This window comes from Kogia breviceps, chromosome 16 (genome assembly GCF_026419965.1).
Source record: "Kogia breviceps isolate mKogBre1 chromosome 16, mKogBre1 haplotype 1, whole genome shotgun sequence".
Taxonomy (NCBI): Eukaryota; Metazoa; Chordata; class Mammalia; order Artiodactyla; family Physeteridae; genus Kogia; species Kogia breviceps.
In genome coordinates this window covers 10,638,317-10,662,593 of record NC_081325.1, presented here as the reverse complement: position 1 = coordinate 10,662,593, position 24,277 = coordinate 10,638,317, and the positions used below count along the sequence as shown (strand labels likewise).

The following is a 24,277-nucleotide window of genomic DNA, read 5'->3' as shown; positions in this document are numbered from 1 at the left end:
TAAGAGTAAGTGAAATCAGTCTGGAAAAAAAATACTTCAAGGGTAGATGCTTTATTTATTGAATACTTACTATGTTACTCCCGTTTCACAGATGAGGAAACTGAGGCTCAGCAAATTTTCAACATGGGTCTTGCTGACTCTTTTCCCTAAGCCTTTCTGAATCCATTAATACGTAGGTTGAAATGTTTTTCTTCTCTAACCTATTGGATCAAAAAAGGAGCTGAATATCAGTCACCAATTCTTTGCTGGTGTGTAGCAATCATGTCGTGAAATGGTATTTCACCATATTTTAGGCGTCCTGTCACACTAATTATTGGCATTTGCACTTTACTCAAGGTTCCTTGTGGTCTTTCTTGACCTCTTTCTCTTGGATATCAAACAATGGGTATTTACCACAAATGCATGAAACAAAAACGGTCCAGGAAATGCACTATGACAGACAAAACTCTAACAGTATTTAATAGTTATGAAAATTGAAAAAGGTAATAGGTCTAAGTAGAAAGCTACATGTTCTAGGAAATTATAAGTATTTGGAGATGATGTAAAGGGATTCCTACTAGATGAACTCCCTGTTTTTATTTGCAGATAAAGAACTTAACCCAATAACAAGTCTTGCAAACAAAAGGATTACTGACTAGTTGAGGGACATGGTGAATAATGAGGAAAAGAGTTAATAATATTCTCACCTAGTGAGTAGTCTACAGATGAGGATAGGACAGCAGTTTACTGCCTTGCCACCTAGAAAGACAGGTTATCAAAGGTTATTACATGTAAGTCATCATTCCCTCCTCTGAATACAAAGAATTGAGCTGTGTGGCATCTAATACATAGCAGTTTCTGATTCTTGACAGATGGTCCCTATTAAATCAGTCTCTGGACAAAGGTGGTGTCGGTGAGCTAATTCTGTTCATTCGTTACCTCCATTATTCCTTCCCACATTTATTGAACTAACTGACCTTTATTGAACAATATTTTGCATGGGACACTGGGCTAAATACTCAAAACAAAACAGAACAGCCATGGCTTCCGTTTTCCCCTCTAGAACCAGGCCCACCTGTCAAGATTGGTTCCTGGTCATCCAAATTAATATTTTCCTTTCCAGGCTGAAATTTTCAGCAGCGTTGTTCAATATTAAATATTAAATGGAGATGCTATAGAACAATATAGTAATTGCTCTACTAATTCAGAAAGGGGCAAGTTGAATTAGAGAAAAGACTGGATTATAGACTATGTAAAAAGAAAATCAGTTTAATTCCAGCACCTGAATTACGATGTTCAGAACTGCAGAATTCTTCCATCCACACAAGAGTCTTTAAAATACTTGTTTTAATCAGTAGTTTTAGTTTAATGGTAAATTTACATCCAATGATTTCTTTGGATTATAGACCTTAGAAGATTCTTGAAAAAAAAGTTTATTCTTCTAATTCGTTAAATACTTTGGATAGCTTAATAATGCAGCTAATTTACGTAGCAGAGCAAGTCTCTCTTTATAGACCTGCACTACCCAATAGAGTAGCCATTGCCCACATGTAGCTACTTACAGTGTACAGTCCAAATTGAGCGCAAGATATGTGCTTCATGTAAAACACACACCAGATTTCTAAGACTTAGTAGCCCAAAAAAGTATGTAAAACTCTCAATCATTTTTATATTGATTGCATATTGAAATTATAATATTTTGGATATGTTGGGGAAAATAAAATACTGTATAGTGTCAAGCTTTATTTTCTATGCCTTTTTTTTTTTAATGTGACTACTAGAAAATTTAAAATATGTGGCTTGCATTATATCTCTGTTGGATGGCATTATAATAAATAATAAAAAGAAATGTTTCCAAGGCATTAGTAGATTCTAATTACTATCTGTGGAAGTCCAAAAATAAAATGAAAAATGTCCTTAAATGAATGTGAAAAACCATCCTTCCAAACTAAAGCAAAATGAATGGGGCATAAGTGCATGACCCACCCCACCTCTCCTCCCCTTCCTACTCCCCAACCCCAGGTCCAAAGGAAGGAACCTGGAATGTAGAGCAAACACAAATATGGCAGAAATTAGCCCAGAGGGCTTGGGGACCACGGCTTACCACTTAATGCCGCTGCAGAGCTGGCCCCAAAAGGTATTGAGATGTAGGACTTCCAAGGTAATTGTCTCTATATTTTAAAAAATATATGTAACATGGTGAAAAACTCAGAATTCATGAAAGTTAAGCATCAGTGGAAGAAGCAATGCCCTGAGAAGCCAGTTATGAAATGAGGATTCCATCCCCGATGGATCAGAAAGCCCTCCTAGCACCTCCCGTTTCCCAGCCTCATCTGAGCGGCGCCCCGCCCACTCCCCCTTCCCGCTTGGGGGAGCCACCGACCTCCCCCTAAGGTCTACGGGGACTCAAAGTTAGCGTAATGCTCACCTGATTACTTTGCTGAATGATGCTGAAGTGTCATTTCTCTTTGGTTCTTTGGCGTCTCCTGTCTCTTTCAGTGTCTGAAATTCCCTCTCAGCTCAACCATAGGGATTAGCTTGGGGCCCCTCCCCGCCCCTACTGTCTTCCAGCCTTGAACTTCACTCCTGCTTTCAGATCCCTTTCTTCACCACTCAGATCATATTCTAGGTGGTTTAATCAACCCGAAAGAAAAAAATAATTAAGAAATTTATCTAGATATTTGGTGACGTAAGAAAAAGTTTCAGGCAGATTTATTACAATTCTTTATCAAGGGACAGAATTACTTCTCTCCACACTCAAGGAAATTAAATGCTGCAGCAAGAAAATTATTTTTAAACAAAATCCATTATTTAACAGTAATTAACAATAAGAAACTAGTCCAACAAATAGGAATCATTAAATAAGTTGTGATAAATTCATATAGTGGAATTACTCTACAGCTATCAAAAATCATGCCTTTGAAGACTGGCAAAGGAAATGCACACAATGAAAATTAATAAAGACACATAACTATTTACAATATGATCTGACTCGATGTAAAATAAAATACATACACTATGTTAATAGTGGCTACCGCAAGGTGGTGAAATTATAGGTAATTATTTTCTTTATATATAGTTTCTGTGTTTTTAAATGTTTTACAATGAGCATATATTACTATTATAATCAGAAAAATATATACATAAAATAAACTATTATTCTCTAGTTTGCGATTTTAACAATAAGACCAACTTTTAAAAGAGTACCACCAAAAGCTTATCTTTCATGGAAAAAAATCATACCACCTCTAAAGATGATACATGATACAGTACAGTGTTTTCTTTATTCACTAGAACCCTTTGTCAGCAAGATTAGTTATGCCAGACATGATATTGATTTATCTTGCCTGATATAATTTTGGCTTATCTATAAAACAAACATTAGGATAATCCCCAGCTCCAGTGCAACAGACTTCCCTGTCTGAAAATCAAGACTTATTTAAGGGGCTTTAAAGGATAAGACCTAATTAGCCCTTTCTAAAAATCCATAGCATGTTTCTATATAAAAGTTCGAAGCAAAACTCATTCAAAGCTAGCTCCACAGAAGTAGCAGCAAAAATATAAAATGGACCTCAGCAATTACAGAAACAAATCTTCCAGGGTTATTAGACCAAATGCTTTTGAACCTACTAAGAATTTTTAAAACTCAATTCAAAGAAATGTTGGCATATTCTAAAGAACAGAAGGAGTCACTCCTCATAAAATAAGTTATTATTTCGTTCTTATTCTCTCAGAAAAGGTCACCTCATTCATTCCAAGGTCTGCTCTAAATAAAAGTTTATAATAAAATTAATCACAATGTTGCTCATAACAAGTACTTTTTCCTCCTTTCCGCCCACTCCAGCCACTGCAGTATAATGCATTTCACAGTTGGTTTATGCTTCTTTAAGGGCCTAATATTGCATAATTCATGCATATTTTTCTGCACACATTTAGTGAAAGTCCATGTGTGCAGGCCCTCGACAGGGACACAAAGCCCTCAAGGACCTGGGGTTTAGAGAGTGCCTCGAAATATAAAAAAATATATTTTATACTTACATAAAATATAGAGTTCTGTCATTTGTTCTGCTAAGACTATCATTAACCAGGTATGTAAATTAATATAACAGTATTTTATAGAAACACTGCTTTAAAAGGAACATTCCAGCGTAGGGTCCTTTGTCATCTGTTCTATATTCTGCCATCTTCTTTTTCAAGGGAAACTTGGTTCAGCAGAGACTATTAGGCATATTGTGGCAGTTAAGATATGGTTACTTGGGACTTAACTTTTGATTCCAGTACTTGCGATATGACTTCAAGACAAACATTGCATATAGCAATGGGCACAGACAAAAAATATTCTTAATCTTGCCATCCAATTTCTGTAAAAATGTTACAGAATGGTTCCCATTTCTCATGCTTTTGTTATAGAATGTGCTGCAGAAATGATAGCCCCTGTCAGTATTTTTTTTAATATCCCCCTGCCAAAAAGAACAAATCCAGGCACTATTCACATTATTCAATATTTTACAATCACTTATGCTCATTTCAAAAGCTCTGTCAAATGCCACAAAAAGGTCTTCTAGAAGTCAGATATATAAAATCTATAGTTTCACAACACTGAGAAGTACAAATGGATAACAGCTGCTGTGTGTGTACAATTATTTCAAATAAATGAATAAGAAAAATATCAAGACTATTTGTAACTTCTTCTGCCTCTCTTAGAGTAGTAAAAAATAAGAGAAAGAGAAATAATAAAAGCAAAAAATAGAAAAGCTATGAAAGCCAGTAAAGACTTTCGGGTATGAAAAAAGCTGCACTCTGCACACAGGGTGAATTCTTCTGGACAAAATCTTCCCAGAGCTTTGGGACCTGGGAAGCCATTGTTATCAATAATTTTCCTGTAATGTTTCATGGATGGTTTGGGCTCAAACTGATTTGCAGCATAACGATACAGGCCAAACTTCGGAGCTGTGCGATCATTAAATGAATAAGCAAAGTATCCACAAAGATTGATACCATCCAATATATACGCTAGAAAAACAAAAGGACAGGAGAAAAGTTATGAAAATATTTTGCACACAACACTTTGCTTTTACATAGCCCTAGCGCATCAGCAAAAATGTCAATACTATTTAATAAAGCTTCAGATTTAATTAGACTTAATCAGAAAAGGCTTTTTTTATCCGAAGACAAAGAGGTAAATACATTTAACATAGTAGGTTTTACATAATTAAGCCTACTATGATGCACTTGGGTTAAATCTTTTAAGTACTGAAGCAGTCAAGACTGCTGTGAAGCCATCTGATATGGAGGACAAGATAGTCCAGGGTTTATTCCACCCAGAGTAGGTGCGAGGGATATTCCATCTTCCTCTTTTAGCCAAACTCCTTTATCCCTGGGGAAAATACTAGCTAGCACTTGGACTTTTTCAGTGTGTCAAGGAATAGGTGTCACTTTCTCTGCAGGTGATGGTGTGTGTGTATGTTTGAGAGTTTCTATCAGGCATCAGGCTCTCTCTCAGGTGACTTAACCCTCAAAGGACCTCTGTTTCGGGGACTCCTTACCTTTCAGAGCTTCGTTTACATAATTCTTCATGTAATACACCCTCAGGTTGTCTTCGGCTGCATGAGGATCATCGTCGATGCCGTTGGAGATTATATACATGGGGAGGTCTCCGTACTTGGACTTCAGCCAATTCAGTACCTTGCGTAACCCCCAGGGCACCACGGCCACCTGACTTGGGGAACTGAGCCAGGTGATGTCGGTCATTTCTTGCACCGCCAGGTAATCATTATATTTTACTGGATCTTCTTTTTCCCAGTCTACAAGGATGGTGGTGTAATGGCTTAAAGCCAGAAAGTCAAAGGAACCCCGGATTAGCTTTTTTTCCTCGTCAGTGAAATAAGGCAGGAGGAAATTGCTTCTCTGGTTCAGCCAGTCCCTCATGACGCGTGGATAATCCCCAGAGCCGAAAATGGGCTCGGCCAGCCAGCCAATGTCAAATTGCAAAACTCGCTCGGCCACTTCTTGGTCTTTTGGGGAGAGAGGGCAGGCCGGTTCTATCCAATCCGCCTGCAGGGCGATGGATATTTTACCCTTCTGAGAGCGCCTAAACTTCTCATCGTACACGCGCCAGGCCAACGCGTGGGCCTTCAGGAGGTGGTGCCCCGCGCTATACGTCATGTTCCGCGTGGACGGCTCGTCCATCGTGATCCAGAACTTGACGTGGTGGCCGAGGTCTCGAAAGCACAGGCTGGCGTACTCTGCAAAAGCCAGGGCGGTGTGAGGGTTCTCCCAGGCGCCGTGCCGGGCCAGGGGTGGCGGCAGCCCCTGGTGCGGGGCGACGGGGCGCCACAGGGCCACCACCGGGGTGATGTTGGCGCGCACGAGCTCGCTGGCCACGCAGCGATAGTAGCGCAGGACCGTGCGGTTGACCTGGGACTGGTTCCCCAGCGGCAGGATCAGCGCCCAGTCCAGGGAGAAGTGGAAATGCGACACGTGCATTTCCTGGAGTAAGGCGATCTGGGGCCGGATGGCGGCGAAGTCAACGCAATAGGATTTCCTCTTCTTGGTCACAACCCCGTCCACCTTAATAAGCCTTTTACTGTGGTGGACATCCCACAGGTAAACGCTGGGGTCGGTAAACTGAGACAGAGTGGTGTCCACCTGGCAGGAGGAGAGTAACCGTTAGCCTCCCTGGACGGTCCTGGAAAGTCGTTCAACGCAGTTCTTTTGACAAAACCAGCCAGCAAAATAGGTAAAAACAGAAACCTTCCTAGCTGAATTTTTAAACTATTTTTTCATAAATAGGAAGTTCTTGGAGAAGAAAATATTCCCCTTTGATGGGTGCACATTTGTTTTACCCATAGTTCTCTGTAACTCTGGAGCTGTTACTTTAATGTTAAAAAAAAATCTGAATTTTTGGGGTCACTTCAGATGACAAACATTAATAATCCTCACACACCTGTGGTCTGTGTTAAGCAAGCAGAGTATTTTGGACGTTTTTCTTTTAGTGTAAGAAATCACTAATGATACGAGACTTGCAAAATTAAAAAAAAAAACTAGACAAAAAAATGATAAAGCTTAAAACCTGAGTGAGAGTCAGAAAATGAAACGATATTTAAGATTAAATTGTGCTTCTTAAAATCACGTTCTAAATGGAGGTTTGCTCTAGGTGAAGGACTTGGAAAATAAGCATAATGGTTGCCTTTTATTGGCATTAGTGTCCATAACAGAATTTAGCAAACTCATTCTGACTGATGGTAGAACGTGATAGAGAATGTGGAAAACAATTCTGTCATCTACCCATAATGGGATATTTTAACATAGCTTTTTAAAATTTTCTAAATTATTTTTCTGTGACGATCATGACAATAAGGTTTCTCAAACTCTGATTTACAAGTCTTCAAAATGAAAACACGTATTTAGGAAAGTGGACAAATTGCAAAATCAAAATCACAAAATCCTTCCTCCACGTGCCAACCATGGCAGGAATGGAAACTGAAAGTTTATCCCAAGGACCCACCACCAAAGCCAGTTTTCTCCTCAGAAATAATCCTGTTAGAATTGGTTCCTCGGTTTGACCCTCTATATAAAAGCTGGAGTCAAACTCCGGTTTTGAATCTCTAGCAGAGGTTTCCTTGCATTTTTCAGGCCTGTTGCAAATGAGCTTCTGTTTCTCTAGAGGGGTCAGTGCTGTGCTTATAACGGAAAGTAATAAAATACAGCATGTCAGAGGGAAATTGCTTTTTCTGGAGAATTGTCCCTTGTAGATCACCCACACATGCATTTCCTCTAATGCTGTGGGAATGCTGTCAGAAGTATTTTTCCACTCTGGTGCACCCACAAATCATGTTTCCTCAGCTTTGCTAGAGAAAATATTTGCATACTCTTTGGAAGTGAAAGTGTTCATAGCTTGAAGGAATTATTTGGATTATTTTTACAGAACTCTGAGTTGAAAATATTCATAACTTTTCTACCATAATTGTTCTAGAACAACAGGTTTTATTCAGTCCATCTGAAAACAAACATGAGAAACTAGGGTATAATTTCTATTTATACCCTATTTCTTAAAAATACAGGACATTTATAAATGGGTGTTTAGGCAAAATTCTATATAATCTCCACTGATGTATTTATTGACTTATTTCTTAATAAAAAAATAATAAAGTTGAACCTTTCAGAAGGTTATAATGTATGTATTCAGTATATTATGGAAGAAATGTTCCCCTAACAGTGGCCAATGTTAAAAAAGCTCTACGTCTCCAGTACATAGCAGGTTTTGTATTTATGAGCTATGAGCATTAGTGGTTATGGGAAAACAAACCTCTTGGCTGAGAAATTAGGCCCAAGGACAATGACAATCCATGTGAACAAGCCTAAGATCAGACTTCAGACAGGTGGTGTTAATGAGATGTTATTTTTAAAGCTTTTCAGGTGAAATGCATGCCTCATTCATACTGGGAGTTTGAAATACTAGCCAGGAGTGAAAAGATAAATTTCAATGGTTTGAAATTCACTTATATGTAGAGAATGGACTTGAGGACATGGGGAGGGGTAAGGGTAAGCTGGGACGAAGTGAGAGAGTGGCATGGACATATATATACTACCAAATGTAAAATAGATAGCTAGTGGGAAGCAGCCACATAGCACAGGGAGATCAGCTTGGTGCTTTGTGACCCCCTAGAGGGGTGGGATAGGGAGGGTGGGAGGGAGACGCAAGAGGGAGGAGATATGGGGATGTATAGCTGATTCACTTTGTTATAAAGCAGAAACTAACACACCATTGTAAAGCAATTATACTCCAATAAAGATGTTTAAAAAAAAAAAAAAAAAAAGTATTGCCAGCTAAAAACACCACGATGGGTCTTGATGTTTTTCTCACCAGCTTGTGTATTTGAACGGAGGTAGGCACCTAACTGTATTTGTCTCGGTATTCCCTGGTCTGAGCATAGTGGTAGGTACTTAATAAATATCGAATGAATGACAAAAAAATAAAATAAAATAAAATAAAAATTCACTTCTAATGCATTAAAAGTATAGAGACCTGTTTGTAAATTAAAACTTACCCATACACTCATGAGAACTGCCCTAACAAAAAACTTGTTTTTACTTTGTCAGTTAGGAAGTTAGCTTGGGAAGAGAGCCGCCACAGTAGTACAATGCTCCAGGCAGGTGAAAAGCAGAAAGAATAAAAGAGCAGTTGCAGCCTTTTCCCACTAGAGAGCTTCTAGAGGAGCTTTGGTCCGCAGAGGGTCTGTGTCTGGCTGGGTCAGCAGGGAGCAGGCCAGGCGGCTTGGCTAGGTGAAGGTAGCAGGGGCCCTGAGCTGTGCAGCCTGAGGGCAAAGCTCCAGGGCTGATGAGTGGCTGGCATTAGATCAAAGTGTAAACACTGCCTCTAGGGAGCAGAAACAGGAATTCTCTCCCTATCTCCCTTCCCCGTAGCTGCCTGCCGTACTTGTCGCCTCTGCTCTGAGTTCTTCTCTCTGGAAGGAGTAAGATGTATTCTTAAAATGTTCTCACCACTGACCAGTTCCCAAGGCAGACACAGTCCCTGGAAGGGAACAAAGCAGGAGTGAAAGGGCTCCCCACAAATGTCCCCACTGCTCCCTGAGTTCATACCATCGGCACAGAAACGCTGCCGGAGCCTTCTCTTCTCAAAAGACAAAACTGGGAATTACCAGCCCTGGCTGGGCTGCTGTCAGAGATGGGACAGAGCACGAGCCCTCAGTGACTAGGGTCCCAGGGCCCAGCAAGCAGGGCTCAGAAGAAGGTCAAGAGGTAGAAAAAGGACCAGGGACCAACCAGGATGCACTAGGGAGTGGCCTTCCCCCCTTCCTTCCTTCCTCCTTTCCTCCTCCCTCACTAGCACCACCTCTGCTGCTTCAGATCCTACTTGAACCCCCACTGTGGATCCCACTGCAGGAGAAATTAGGATGGGGAGGTTCCAAATAGCAGTGGGATGAGGGAGAAGGGGAGATGGAGGAGGGAGGAAAACCTGAGCCTGGAAGACAGGCTACTGGGCTCAGATATCCTTGTAAACACAGCGTTCCTTGGATGCCTTTTTTTTTTTTTTAACATCTTTACTGGAGTATAATTGCTTTACAATGGTGTGTTAGTTTCTGCTGTATCACAAAGTGAATCAGCTATACATATGCATATATCCCCATATCTCCTCCCTCTTGCTTCTCCCTCCCTCCCTCCCTATCCCACCCCTCTAGGTGGTCACAGAGCACCGAGCTGACCTCCCTGTGCTATGTGGCTGCTTCCCACTAGCTATCTATTTTACATTTGGTAGTGTATATATGTCAGTGCCACTCTCTCACTTCGCCCCAGCTTACCCTTCCCCCTCCCTGTGTCCTCATTGGATGCCTTTTAAATGTAAGGAATGGACTGGAGTCAAGACTGTCCCTAAAACGAACTGGAGGTCTGAATAAGATGTAAGAATAATACAACACGGCAAAAAAAGTATTAAGGATGGTGTTGATTTTTTTAAAAAATTTCTTATTTATTTATTTGGTTGCACGGGATCTTAGTTGTGGAAGGTAGACGCCTTAGTTGCGGTTCGCCGGCTCCATAGTTGTGGCGGGCGAACTCTTAATTGCGGCATGCATGTGGGATCTAGTTCCCTGACCAGGGATCGAAACTGGGCCCCCTGAATTGGGAGCATGGAGTCTTAACCACTGTGCCACCAGGTGTTGATTTATTCCCCCATAAATAAAAGGCATTCTTCCAAATATCTCTTTTGAACTGAAAGGTAACAGAATATGCTGCACCAAAATATGACTGTAGGTGTTCAGGAAATGCCATCCCAAAATGCCCCTTCAGTATATTGATTATTTTGAGCTGCAGGTACTTGAAAAATAGCAAATGCAAGGGAAAGGCTTTCTCTGAACTCCTCTTATCTGCCTAGAGACAGATCCTCCAAAAGGAACTCAAAAGGATTGTCACAAATCCCTTTGTGGGAGTTTCACCAAGCAGGGAAGATTTATCACAGGAGAGGATATTCAAAGCCAACATCACATGCAGGCAAACTTTGTCACAAACTATCATAGCTCCCATCTATTCTTTTAAGGGCCCATTCATCTTTCCTAAAAATCATTTACTTTTCCCCTTTTCCTATTAAGATGGTATTTAAGCCTGAACTCTAAGCTACCTTGGGGAGTTACTCATTTTTCTCAGAGCATCTCCCATGTATACATGAGGTAAACATACTAATAAACTTCTGTTTGTTCTTCTCATGTTAATCTACCTCTTATTACAGGGGTCTCAGTTAAGAACTCAGAAGGGTAGAGGGAAAGTTATTTTTCCTCCCCAGCAGAACCAGTGAATTGGCTAGAAGCAGCCAACATGCTAAACCCTTTGCCTGTCTGTGGATACCAAACTTTGTCTCCGTCTTGGTCTCTATTTTCACACACGAACTCTGTTCAGCAACACCTCCACTCCCTCCCCACCCTGCTCACTTACCACCAGGCTCCGTTCACACCGTCAAACTATTTGCGACCCATCATTTCCCCTCAATAGACTCCTTTGAAAGCAGGGGTTGTATCTTACTCATCCTAATGTGTACTCCCCTCAACCGAGTCCTCTGCCCACAGCAATTAACACAGGGCTTTGTACACACTAAGCATCCAATAAGTGCTCGCTAAAGTATTCAATCAAACTCTAGAAAACAGATCCTTTTAAAGCTGGAAAAATTAAAAATAATACTGAGGGCCAACTACATAGCAGATGCTCAGTAAATATTGGTTGACCATTTTGAAGAACTTCATTACCACTGCAATTCAAAAAGTGTTGCTAGAAATGGCATTCCGATCAGTGAATCACTGAGCGAGGGTTTTTTTTACTGGAGGTATTTCCACAAGCTTGGGGGTTCCACAGTTATGCCTCAGGAGGGCTCTGCCTAACTCTCCTGCTTCAATCTCAGCAGCTCCACCGAGATCTCAGATAATGTGGAGTTCTGTTTTATATCATGTTTATGGAAGAACTCAACAACTACTTTAAAAGGGGTTGAAAACCATGGTATTAAAAGGAGTGTTTTATCTTTCACTATCCTATCACATCTTAAAGATGGATATACTTTTAATCTGTTCCCCCTGGAGCTGATTTAAAGTGCAAGATGAAGCTAGGAAGATTTTTGGAGAGAAGAGTGCAGCATTCCAAATGGTGCCTTTCATGCGCTCACTAAGTAACCATGTTTGGCCTGAGGAGTGGACAATGTGCCATGACAACCTAATAAGGAAGTACTACTTACTAGTGATAGGGCTTGGTGAGACTGCGGATTGGTTTTGTCAGCTGACTTACTTGAATGTAGTTGTCAACAATTCCCCAAGCAAAGTCACAGGGAAAGGTCCCTTCTAGGGGTTGATTTTCAGGTAAAGGAGGGAAGCCATTTTTCTCTATCAGCTTCTGGTAGAACAAGGCTGAAGACTTCGGCATCAACTTCTTATCCTGGCTTAGAAAGTCGACGTAGAAGAGTCCACGTCTGATGCTATAGCCTCTGTGCCACTCGAAGCCATCCATGAGGGACCACGCTGTGTACCCGATGACATCCACCCCGTCCAGCCTGATGGCTGCAAAGGAAAGAGGACAAGAGCAACGTGACCCTGAGATGGGCACTCGTCTCATGATTCAAGAGCATTTGAGGATTTTACTACTTCAGTAAGTATAATGCTTATTGCTTGGTAAACTGATGACCCTTCTCACTGATGAAAGGCTCTAAGAGAACCTAGATAACGCTACAAATATTAGTAAATGTCTTCACAAATAGGCTTATCTCCAATATGTTTTTATCTGAATTTCTCTTATTTCTAGTGGGTGCTCTTTGGGCCAAGATATCTTGTTCTACTTTCTGTCCTAAGCACCTATCTTTGTGCCTGATGCAATAAATGAATTAACTCTTCAAAGGCATGGACTACTTACTCTTTTCTTCAGAAAATATTGATATTCCTTTTTTTTTTAAATAAAAAGTGTTTTATTCAGTACAAGCAATCTGAACTGAAAAATGTGTACAGGGATCTAGATATCTTGGGATTTACTTAATCTTTAATATAATCTAAAAAATCTAGAGTAGTAACTCTGAAAGTCTAGTAATTTTAAACATTATAACCCAGTTTCTCATTTATGAAACGAGTTTAAAAAATTAATTCAAGTTCCTCAAGGTCCCAAATGAGAAAGGTGTTACATAAATGCAATCCTACTATTGCCAAAATGAATTTCTACATTCTGATTAAAAACTATAAATTCACACAGTTTATTAAGATCATCTTAAAGATTGTTTTTCCATTAGATTCTGGCAGGAAATTAGGATTTTATCCACACTCCTACCTTTTAAGGTCTCCATTATGAATTTTTTGAGGTAATACATATATTTGGCATCATCTCTCTTGGTGGTCCCTGAAACAAACCAGCCATTTTCCACAATAAATATTTGAGGGTGGTTATACTCAAGGTCAATCCAGGAAAGGAGTTGCCTCAGGCTGGGAGATTCCAACTGACGGAACTTCATCTGAGGGTCCAACAGTTGAAAACTCAAGGTTGGTCCAAAGGAAAGAGCAAAAAAGTCGGCCGTTCCCTTGACGAACTTTTTCTCAGATTCAGTAAAATCAGGCAGAAGAGATGAAAGGTTATTCTTCATGCTCTCAGGATAGTCCCCATCAATAAATATGGGTTTGGCAAACCAGCCTAGGACAAAGTCAAGAGATTTCTGACATTCTTTGATGCTATGTTCAGTCATTCTTCGAGGACTGATCCAGTGGGAGCTCAGGGCAATGGACACCTGGCCTCCCTGAGTGGGGCGGAAAGAAGTATTGTAGAGATGCCAGATTTTGGCATGAGCCTATAAAGAGAAAAACCATGGTGAATTTATCTCTGATTGTGAGCAGAAATAGAACATGTATTTGAATCCCCATTTCTAGTTGTATCTGTTTCTCATCAAGTCTAACCTACTGACTAACCCCACAATGTAAAAGTCACCTGGAACCAATAAAAAATTCCAGAGGTAAGTCAGCCCACAGTGAGCTGCAACCATAACTGGAATCATTTCCACTGTTTTTCAGCAGCCAGTGGAAAAATGTGAATTTCTTGTGTTGAATATGTAGTTATTATTCATCCTTTGAAAAGTTAATGAAATAAGAATTTGTTATAATATCTTACTACTTAAATGACTTTGGATTATGTACTTTTTAATTAATAGCCTTCATGAAGAGAGCCAATCCCGCATCTGTGATTACACCAGGAATTTCTAAATAGGATTATATTTTTTTATCCTAAGAGACCGGGAGTTTTCAAGTTGACTTAAATTGTTGGAGTCGATTTAATATTTTGTATTCATGTCTCATAACAAAAATTCTAACACATGTTCTCACAATCTTTGTTCTTCTCTAAGAAGAATCAGCGCGATAAAGAACCAACTCCGATATCTAATCTTGGCCCACCATCCAGTACTCTGGGACATAGCTGGCTTCCTGCCGACCCCCGCGGGGTACAAGATACAAGCCAAGAGCAAAAACACCTAAATGCAGCTTTGAAGAGATCAGATGTCCACAGTGAATCAGCAACTCAGCTGGGTGTTTCCTACAGCAATGAAATGGGCTTTGCTTCCATTAAATCAACTTCTGACTCCCATAAAATCTTGCTGACTTCTGATATCTTATTTTCATTTGTCTCCTTTCTATTTACAAAGAATAGTGTTTTTTTCCCTCCCTTCCTTGAATTAGGTTTTTCTTTACTTTTGAATTCCTGATTTACTCCCCCTGTTTTTCTCCAAATGCAAGAGCTGTTTATCAGCCTTTTGCTCTCCTAATATATCCTCCTGGAAAATTCCATTCTAATTCTCTGTTTGACTCCCATTCTCCCAATGATCATGCCAGTTTTCATTCCACTCCCGGGCCTGAAGAAGCTCTTGCATTCCTATGCCAGACATCCTCTTCCTTGTTCCTTAATATTCTGCTCTTGGTTCATTCCAGTGCAGTTCAGGTGTCCAAGAATAGCCTCATCACCATTCTTATGAGTTCAGCCAGCTATTTCAATGGAATCAAATAGTGCATGTCTTTCATTTTTAGTTTCTTAGTAAACATCTACTATGTTTCATTTCACAGAATGTGTTTTTTTCATGACCTAAAGCAGCTATCTATATGCTAGGAAGGAAATGGAGAATAAAATATTGATCATAAGAAGTGGCCTTTGCCCACGTGATTCAAGAAACTGGGGCGTGATTGTGCTGTGCTGCTGGATTTGTGATGTGCTCCCCCCTTCTCTATCTTCCTCACCTTCACCACCCTCTCTCTCCCTTCCCCACTGACAAGAAATCTCCCCAGTTAAGAGTTAAACAGAAAAGGGGAAATCCAGGCTGTAGGACTCACGATGTTAGGACTTTCCTAATTTGGCTGATTTGAAGCCTGTGGATAGACATGACCTAACCCTAACAGACATACCTCTGCAGGACAGGCACTAAGATGGGGGAGTCAGGAGGCCAGGGAGAAGTGGGAGTAACCAAGAACTTCCTGATTTGGGTCAGTTTTGCAGGTAGATGAAGTCAGAGCCATACAGTAGAACTGGCTACAATCACAGACCACTCTTCTAACCTTGAGTACTTTTACATGGCTCAGAGGAGGTCTGGCAAGGAAACGAATGACGCTGGCTGTAGGGAAGTGCACACATGGTATTTGATATCAGATAAAATTCCTGCTCCATCACTTTTTTGTGTGTGCCTTTGACCACATAACTTAACCAGGGCAGGTAAAACTAACTTTCCTCTGTCTCTCACAGGGCTGTAATGAGGATTAAATGAGATACGTTCCACAAAACACCTAACAGAGTTTCCACATGGTAGGGTCTCCATGAATGCTTATTCCTTCTCTCCCTAAAGGATCAACAGAACAAAAAGAAAAACACAGCAGGTAAAGGAAACGCCACCTGCTAAGGAGTTCAGCCCATGGCATCAATGTGATATAGTGATACGATCTGGAGTTTGGATTAGAAGAATCTCAAGTTTGGATACCAAATCCTCTGTTACCAGTGTGAGCCTCAGGTACTTCTTTGAACAAATGGGAATAGCATCTATTCTCCTTCAGGGACATTGCAAGGATTAAATATGATATAAGTGAAAGTGCTTTTCAAGTGGTCAATTATTTTAGAGAAGTACAGTATAAATTTGTAGCACTGGAAAGTGTGATGATTAGTTTTATGTGTCGACTGACTGGACTGAGGGACCCCCCACATGGCTGGTAAAGCATTTGTCAAGAGTTTAACTAAGCTCCTTCATGGTGTTCTGCCTCAGCATCCATTTTGTTTAACTATGTGTCCTACAGGGAACTTAAACTGACACTAGTCCCTCATGCAAGTGCATGCCCTGCCTAGATAGCAGCCCACAATCACAAACAAGTAAGTTTCTGAGATGACCTCCCCAATAGCCCGTGTGATCAACAGGTCTCCCCTGCCTCCCAGACTCTATATGCCTTATGCACCCCTTACATAAGACCCCTGTGGGGCTTACCAAAACCCCTCTTTTGGCTTGAATTGACCAATCTGGCCCAGGAACCCCAAAGCACTCACACACGGACCCTATTAAAGGCATGAGTCCAGGGTTCTGTCTCTCTCCCTCTCTCTGTGCTCTGCCTTAACCACCCCAAGTGGTCCCTTAAGGCATGCTCCGTACTTCTTCCAGGACCTGTGAGTGACAGACTTCTCTGCTTCAATTTCTCTTTTTCTTAATTTTTTTTTAATCTTAATTTTTGGCTGCATTGGGTCTTCATTGCTGCACACAGGCTTTTCTCTAGTTGAGGTGAGTTGGGGCTACTCTTTGTTGTGGCACGCGGGCTTCTCATTGCGATGACTTCTCTTGTTGCAGAGAATGGGCTCTAGGCATGCAAGCTTCAGTAGTTGTGGTACGTGGGCTCAGTAGCTATGGCTCGCGGGCTCTAGAGCGCAGGCTCAGTAGTTGTGGTGCAGGGGCTTAGGTGCTCCGTGGCTTGTGGAATCTTCCCAGCCAGGGATCGAACCTGTATCCCCTGCAATGGTAGGTGGATTCTTAACCACCGTGCCACCAGGGAAGTCCCCTTAATTTCTCTTTTGATCAATTATTAAACCAAGGCTCACCTTGGGCACACTGTGCTCCACTTAACAAACGCTAAGGGTTTTTCTGGCAGAGATTAGCGTTTGCATTAGTCAACTGAGTAAAAAAGATTGCTCTCTCCAATACGGCGGTGGGCATCTTCCAATCCAGTGAGGGCCTAAAAGGAAGGAAGGGTGAACTTGCTCTCTGACCGAGCTGGGACATCCATCTTCTCCTGCCTTCAGATGTTGGCACTCCTGGTTCTCAGACCTTTGGACTCAGGCCAGGACTTTCGTCATTGCCTCCCCTGGTCTGCAGGTCTTCAGGTTTGTACTTGAACTACACCACTGCGTTTCCTGAACCTCCAGCTTGCATACAACAGATTGTGGGACTTCTCAGTCTCCATAACTGCGTGAGCCAATCCCTCCTAGTAAATCTCTTTCCGTATAACTCTGTATATCCTGTTGGTTCTGTTTCTCTGGAGGACTTTGACGAACATGGAAAGCATCTTAGATATTATCTGGCTTAACCACACACCCCACTTCAGAACGCCTCACTGGATCTGTTGTTTGACTGCTCTCCACAGAAGTCTAACTTGGTAGTCATCCCATGTGTGGCATCTTCTCCAGGAAGTTCCCTGCCCCACTCCCACCCGACCTGCCACACTGAGCCCTTATGTCACTTAGTTACTTCTCTGACATCACTTACTGCAGGTGATGATGCCTCCCTCCCAGCTATGCTCCTTGAGGAGACCCTCAGGCCCTCCCAGGAACACGAAGGCCCCATTGTCTGTCACACTGGACTGAACTCTGCTTCATCACCTCCGCGTGAGTTCGTTCCATTTTCTGATGGTAGATGTAAGTAATCAAATACTATGATGCTAGGTTTACGAAAGTCACCACTTAGGATGTTGCAACCACTTAGGATGATTAATAGGGTGACGGTTATGTATGGTTTGGCATTGCCTTCTAATTATTCCAGATAAGTTAATCTTGTAAGGTTGTTATCTTAAGACTGAGATTTGTGTGTGTGTGTGTGTGTGTGTGGTACGCGGGCCTCTCGCTGTTGCGGCCTCTCCCGTTGCAGAGCACAGGCTCCGGACGCACAGGCTCAGCGGCCATGGCTCACGGGCCCATGTCGCTCCGCGACATGTGGGATCTTCCCGGACCAGGGCACGAACCCATGTCCGCTGCATTGGCAGGCGGACTCTCAACCACTGCGCCACCAGGGAAGCCCAAGACTGAGATTTTTAAAAGCTATTGACAAGGACTCTGGGAAATAATTAAGGGTATGAGCAAGAATGGTCATCTAAATACTATTTCTAATAGCAAAATACTGAAAACAACTGAAATGTCCACTGTTCAAATACATTTACACCCATATATGCATGTTTTAATAAATTATGGCATGACTAAAGAGATACTACTATTCAAACACTATAAATAATATAGAAGAATGTCTATCAACATGTGAAAAATGTTTCTAAAATACTAACTGAACAAAAAAGCAGGTTACAAAGCAATAAGCAGAATTTAATAGCAGTTTTATTAAACAAAAATATGTACATTAAGATCTGGAAGGATTTATAACTGGAAGGTTTTGTGGGTGGTATAATTGTCCTCATTGTGCTTATCTATATTTTTTCTCATTTCCTACCATACACATGTATTGCTTTAGAGGGAAGAAAAAAAAACTTAAAATCAAAAAAGGAAATAACTCAAGGCAGGCCCTGCTTGAACTGTTCAGGATGGTTAGTTGAAAGCCTTGATCTAATTAACCCCTGCCTCATTTTTCTCTAACCTGCCCTACGGGCTTTGCCTCAAATCCCAAATCCTAGGCACACTGAATCCTATGTGAAATTCTGAAATCCCCTAGGCTTCCCTGCTTTAATAGGTGCGGGTCTCTCATGTTTTACCGACTCCCAGTCCCTCCAGCCTCACCCCCTTCAAAACTCAGCCCAGATATCACCATCTCCAGGAAGTCTTCCCTGACATCTTCCCTCTCCCCACCCTTAAATGTCCATTCCATGTGTCTCCACAGCTGGCCTCTATCAAAGACCTGAACCATATTATACTGAATTTAAGTGTCTAGATTGTAGGTCTTCTGAAGGCATTGGCTATGTCTCTTATCTCTCTATTCTCAGATTCTGGCAAAATGTCTGGTGCAGAGTAAGTATTCAATAAACAGATACGGAGGAATGAAGGCTGGCAGTAAGAATCAGATCAAAGAGTCTGGGACAGAAGCAAACATGTTTCCGAGCCAGAGCAGACAAACTCTCTCATAAGATACCCTGATTGTATTTTATTTCTGAGACCTTTAGAGACAGAGAACTTACAGCCCATACCATCAAAAACATAGATTAGAAGGAATTTGGCATGGTAGGCCTCTGAGAATAATACTGTATTCTTTCAAAATGCACTAAATCCAATCTGGGGCATAAGACATTCTCCTCACTTCCTTCTGGTATGTGATATCCTACTTACTTCCTTCCCAGCCTCAATATGTATTTTGAAATCTAGGGTCTGAAAAATCTAGAAAAAATGGATCTCATATTTCTTTCTACCAATGAGCTAGTATCACCAATTTTGGAAGTCAAGTAAAATACTCTGAATTTCACAGCACATCTAAATATTTTCCCTCTGGCTAAACTGTAAGCTCCTTGTCATTTACCTGTTTATACCTTTCACAGAGTCCAACACAAAGTTTTCCACAAGTAAAGTAAGAAATCACAAGGAATATTAGAAAATAGTAAAAGATGAATAAAAACAAAACCACAATATACCAAAACTTATGGGGTGCAGCAAAAGCAGTGTTCAGAGGAAATTTTATAGCTGTAAATAACTATATTAAAGAAGGAAGTTCTCAAATCAATAACCTAACTTTTCACCTTAAGGTAATAGAAAAAGAAGAGCAAACTAAACCCACACTTAGCAGGATACAGGAATTAATAAAGATTAGAGTAGATATAAACAAAATAGAGAATAGAAAAATAATAGAATCACCAAAATCTAAAGTTGATCCTTTGAAAAGATCAACAAAATTGACAAACCTTTAGCTAGACTGACTAAGAAACAAACAGAGAAGACTCAAATTACTAAAATCAGAAATGAAAGTGGGGATATTACTACTGATCTTTTCTGTCTATTTCTATAATAAAAGAATTATAAGCAAATACTATGAAAAAGTATATGCCAACAGATTACATAACCTAGATGAAACGGACAAATTCCTAGAAACACACAAATTCCTAAAAAGTGGCTCAAGAAAAAATAAAAAATCTTAAGATGTATAAATAAGAGATTGAATCAGTAATCAAAAACTGCTCAACTAAAAAACCCAGAGCCAGTGGCTGCAATGATAAATTGTGCCAAACATTAAAAAATAATTAACACCAAACCTTCTCAAGTTCTTCAAAAGATAGAAGAGAAAGGAATACTTCCTAACTCACTCTATGAAGCCAGCATTGCATTACCCTAATACCAAAGGCATATAAGGACATCACAAGAAAAAAAAAAAAAAGCTACAGACCAATAGCCCTTATGGATATAGATACAAAAAAGCTCAACAAAATACTGACAAAACAATTCCAGCAGCATACTAAAAGGAGTATATACCATGATCAAGTAGGATTTATCCCAGGAATGCAAGGATGGTTCAACATATGAAAATCAATCAATGCAATACATCACATTAATGGAATGAAGAAGGGGAAACCCCGTATGATCATCTCAGTGAATGCAGAAAAGGCATTTGACAAATCCAAATGTATTTCATGACAAAAACACTAAAAAACAGGAATAAAAGGGAACTATTGTGATGTGATAGGGGCATTTCTGAAAAACCCACAGTTATCATCATACTCAACTGGTGAAAGACTTTCCTAAGATCAGGATCAAGACAGAAACAGTGCATTGTAAGTTCTAACCAGAGTAATTAGGCAAGGGGGAAAAAAAGGAAAGAAGTCGGAAAGAAGTCAAACTATCTCTATTCACCAATGACGTGACTCTACAAAATTATTTTGTGTTAAAGAATTCACACACACACAAAATTATTAGAGCTAATAAGTGAATTCAGCAAATTGCAGGATACGATATCAACATTCAAAAATCAGTTGTATTTCTATACAATATCAATGAATAATCCAAAGAAGAAATTAAGAAAATGCCATTTATAATAGATATAAAAAGAATAAAATACTTAGAAATAAACTTAACCACTCTCACAACTTTTATTTACACTGTACTGGAGGTCCTAGCCAGTGTAGTAAGGCAAATCAAAGAAATGAAGTCAGGTTGATTGGAAAGAAGAGAAAATAACTCATTCATATAAAACATGATTAACTATATAGAAACCCTAAGGAATCTAAAAACAACAACAACAACAAACAAACCTAATTAGAACTAATAAGTGAATTTAGCAAGTTACCAGAATACACTGTCAAGATACAAAACTCAATTGTATTTTAATATATGAGCAACAAGCATTTGGAAAATAAATTTTAAATACGATACCACTTCCAATAGCACTGAAACCATAAAATACTTTGGAATAATTTCACAAAAGATATGCAACCGACTACACAAAACAGTACTAAAAGAAATTAAAGAAGACCTAAATAAATGGAAAGAAATACCATTTTTTATTAATTTTTATTGGAGTATGGTTGCTTTACAATGCTGTTTTAGTCTCCACTGCACAACAAAATGAATCAGCCAGACACATACAGATATCCCCTCCCTTTCAGACTTCCCTCTCATTTAAGTTACCACAGTGCATTAGGTAGAGTTCCCTGTGCTATGTTCAGTGTATTCCCATCAGTTGTCTATTTCATACATAGTATCAGTAATGTATATGTGAGAGAGATACGATTTTTATGGATTGTAAGACTCAACGTTGTTAAGTTATCCATTCTCCCTGAGTTGATCTCTAGGGTCAACACCATCCCATCCAAAATCCCAACACAATTTTTTTTGGAAATTAATAAGTTGATTCTAAAATGTATATGATAATTCAAAGCACCTAGAACAGTTAAAATACTCTGCAAAAGGAATAACAAAGTTGAAGCATAATAGTCAATACAGTGTGATATTGGCATAAGGATAAACAAATAGATCAAAGGAGAAGAATAGAGACTTTTTAAAGCCCATGGCCAGTTGATTTCCAACAAATGTACCAAGGCACTTATGTGGCAAAAGTAAAGACTTTTCAACAAATTCTCCTGCAACAACTGTGAAAATATATGGAGAAAAATGAACTCAACCTTACACTATGCATAAAAATTCATATGAGATAACTCATAGATCCAAATGTAAAAGCTAAAACTATAAAGCTTGTGGAACAAAACATAGCCTCTTGATTTTGGAGTAGCAAAATATTTCTTAGAACACAGAAAGCATTAATCATAAAAGAAAAAAATTGATAAATTGGACATCATCAAGATTGAAATCTGCTCATCAAAAGTTAACAAAAAGAAAAGACAGGGCTTCCCTGGTGGTGCAGTGGTTGAGAATCCGCCTGCCGATGCAGGGGACACGGGTGCCCCGGTCCAGGAAGATCCCACACGCCACGGAGCGGCTGGGCCCGTGAGCCATGGCCGCTGAGCCTGCACGTCCGGAGCCTGTGCTCCGCAACGGGAGAGGCCACAACAGTGAGAGGCCTGCGTACCACAAAAAAAAAAAAAAAAAAAAAAAAAAAGACAAAACACTGAGGGGAAATATTAAAAATATGTATATGACAAAAGAGTTATATCCAAGTAAATACACTGTTCCTACCAATCAATAATAAAAAAGAAACCACCCCCTTCCCCACCATGAACAAAAAATTTGAACAGACATTTCACTAGAGCATCCACAACAATGCTCAATAAGCACATGGAAAAGTGCTCAACACCAATATCAACAGGGAAATACAAACTAAAACCACAAACAGTCACTCAGACTGTTCTAAATCTGTACTCTTATTAGCTGTGTGACTTTGGACACATAATCTAACTCTCTGTGCCTCTGTTTCCTCATCTGGAAAATAGGGATAACAATAGCACCTTATGTTCACATCTTTATAATGATTGAATAAGTCAATATATGGAAAGCACTTAGAATTGTGACTGGCCATTTATGTTTATTATTCAAGTGTGGTGGTAATGTCATTTGATTTATGATTTTTAAAAGATGACTGGCTGTTGTGTGGTGAACAGATGCTAGGAGGGCAAGATGGGAGCAAGGAGACCAGTTAGGGAGCTGTTGCAATGGTCCAGGAAAAAGATAAGGTTGGTTTGGACCAAAGGAGATAGTGAGAAGGGGCCAGATTTAGGCTATTATTGAAGGTGGAATCAATAGAATTTGCTGATGAATTGGATGTTACATATGCCTTGTGAGGGGAAGAATCAAGGACAACAGAGATAGCCAGAAAATAAGGGACTGGGGAAGGGAAGTGATCAAGTTCTGTTTAGGTCATGGGTTTGACATCCCAATGAAGATGCCTAGTTGGCAGCTGTGTAACCAAGTCTGAAGTTGGAAAAGACATGGATGGTATTAAGCATTCAAATGGATTTCAGAGGTGATACTGAATGGGTCACTTAAAAAAAAAAATCATTCTTTAGATTTTTTTAAAAATTGAAATGGAATAATTCTTAAAGGATTAATTTAATCCTACCAATAATCTTAATTAAATGGACTGAGACCAATGGTAAAAGAAATGAAATGCAGCCCATAAACAGCAAATCATTCAAATGGCTAATTTGTGTCTACTCCCTACCCAAAAAGAGCCCTCAAGATGTTGTTTTAGTTGTAAAATAAAGGTGCACTCTTCTGAGAAAGGTCGAAGGACTAGATAAATTTCAGAGAGCACTGGAAATTTTTTTATCCCTTTTGGCATCCTCTTACCACAAGTTCAAGAATAGTATCATGATTACACATCTAGGGACTTTCTTAAAAGTCACTGCTACCCTGGGCTGTTACACAAGTACACCAACTAGCCTAAAGTTCATGACTGTAGGCCAAATTATTCCTCTTATTTCTATCAGCACCACCCCATGGATTGTAAACTAAAGTTCCTTCAGAAAGAATTTCAAGCATCCTTCCCCAAAACAACCACTTAATAGAACACATAAATAATTTCAAAAAAAAATAGGCCCCTATGACTTTTATCCACAAAAATAACCAGTAATCTCTGTGTGCAGTTCCTCAAAAGTTGCCTGGGACTTGCCTCTATCACCCAGGCCCCAACCTATGCCCAGGGCCTTATGTCCACCCTCGCTGACACCCG

At 40.0% G+C, this 24,277-nt stretch overlaps 1 protein-coding gene across 1 annotated transcript in view; it reads right to left on the bottom strand.

Annotated features, from left to right (window-relative positions):
- Positions 1–2,089: 2,089 nt before the first annotated feature.
- KL (klotho) overlaps positions 2,090–24,277 on the bottom strand; it is a 46,909-nt gene continuing 24,721 nt past the window's right edge. Inside the window, exons 2-5 of the mRNA XM_059041574.2 lie at positions 13,288–13,798; positions 12,265–12,533; positions 5,526–6,627; positions 2,090–4,992 (exon numbers count right to left, since the gene is read on the bottom strand). Of these exons, the coding sequence (XP_058897557.1) occupies positions 4,655–4,992; positions 5,526–6,627; positions 12,265–12,533; positions 13,288–13,798 (2,220 nt within the window). The 3' untranslated portion in view covers positions 2,090–4,654. The remainder of the gene's footprint in view (positions 4,993–5,525; positions 6,628–12,264; positions 12,534–13,287; positions 13,799–24,277) is intronic.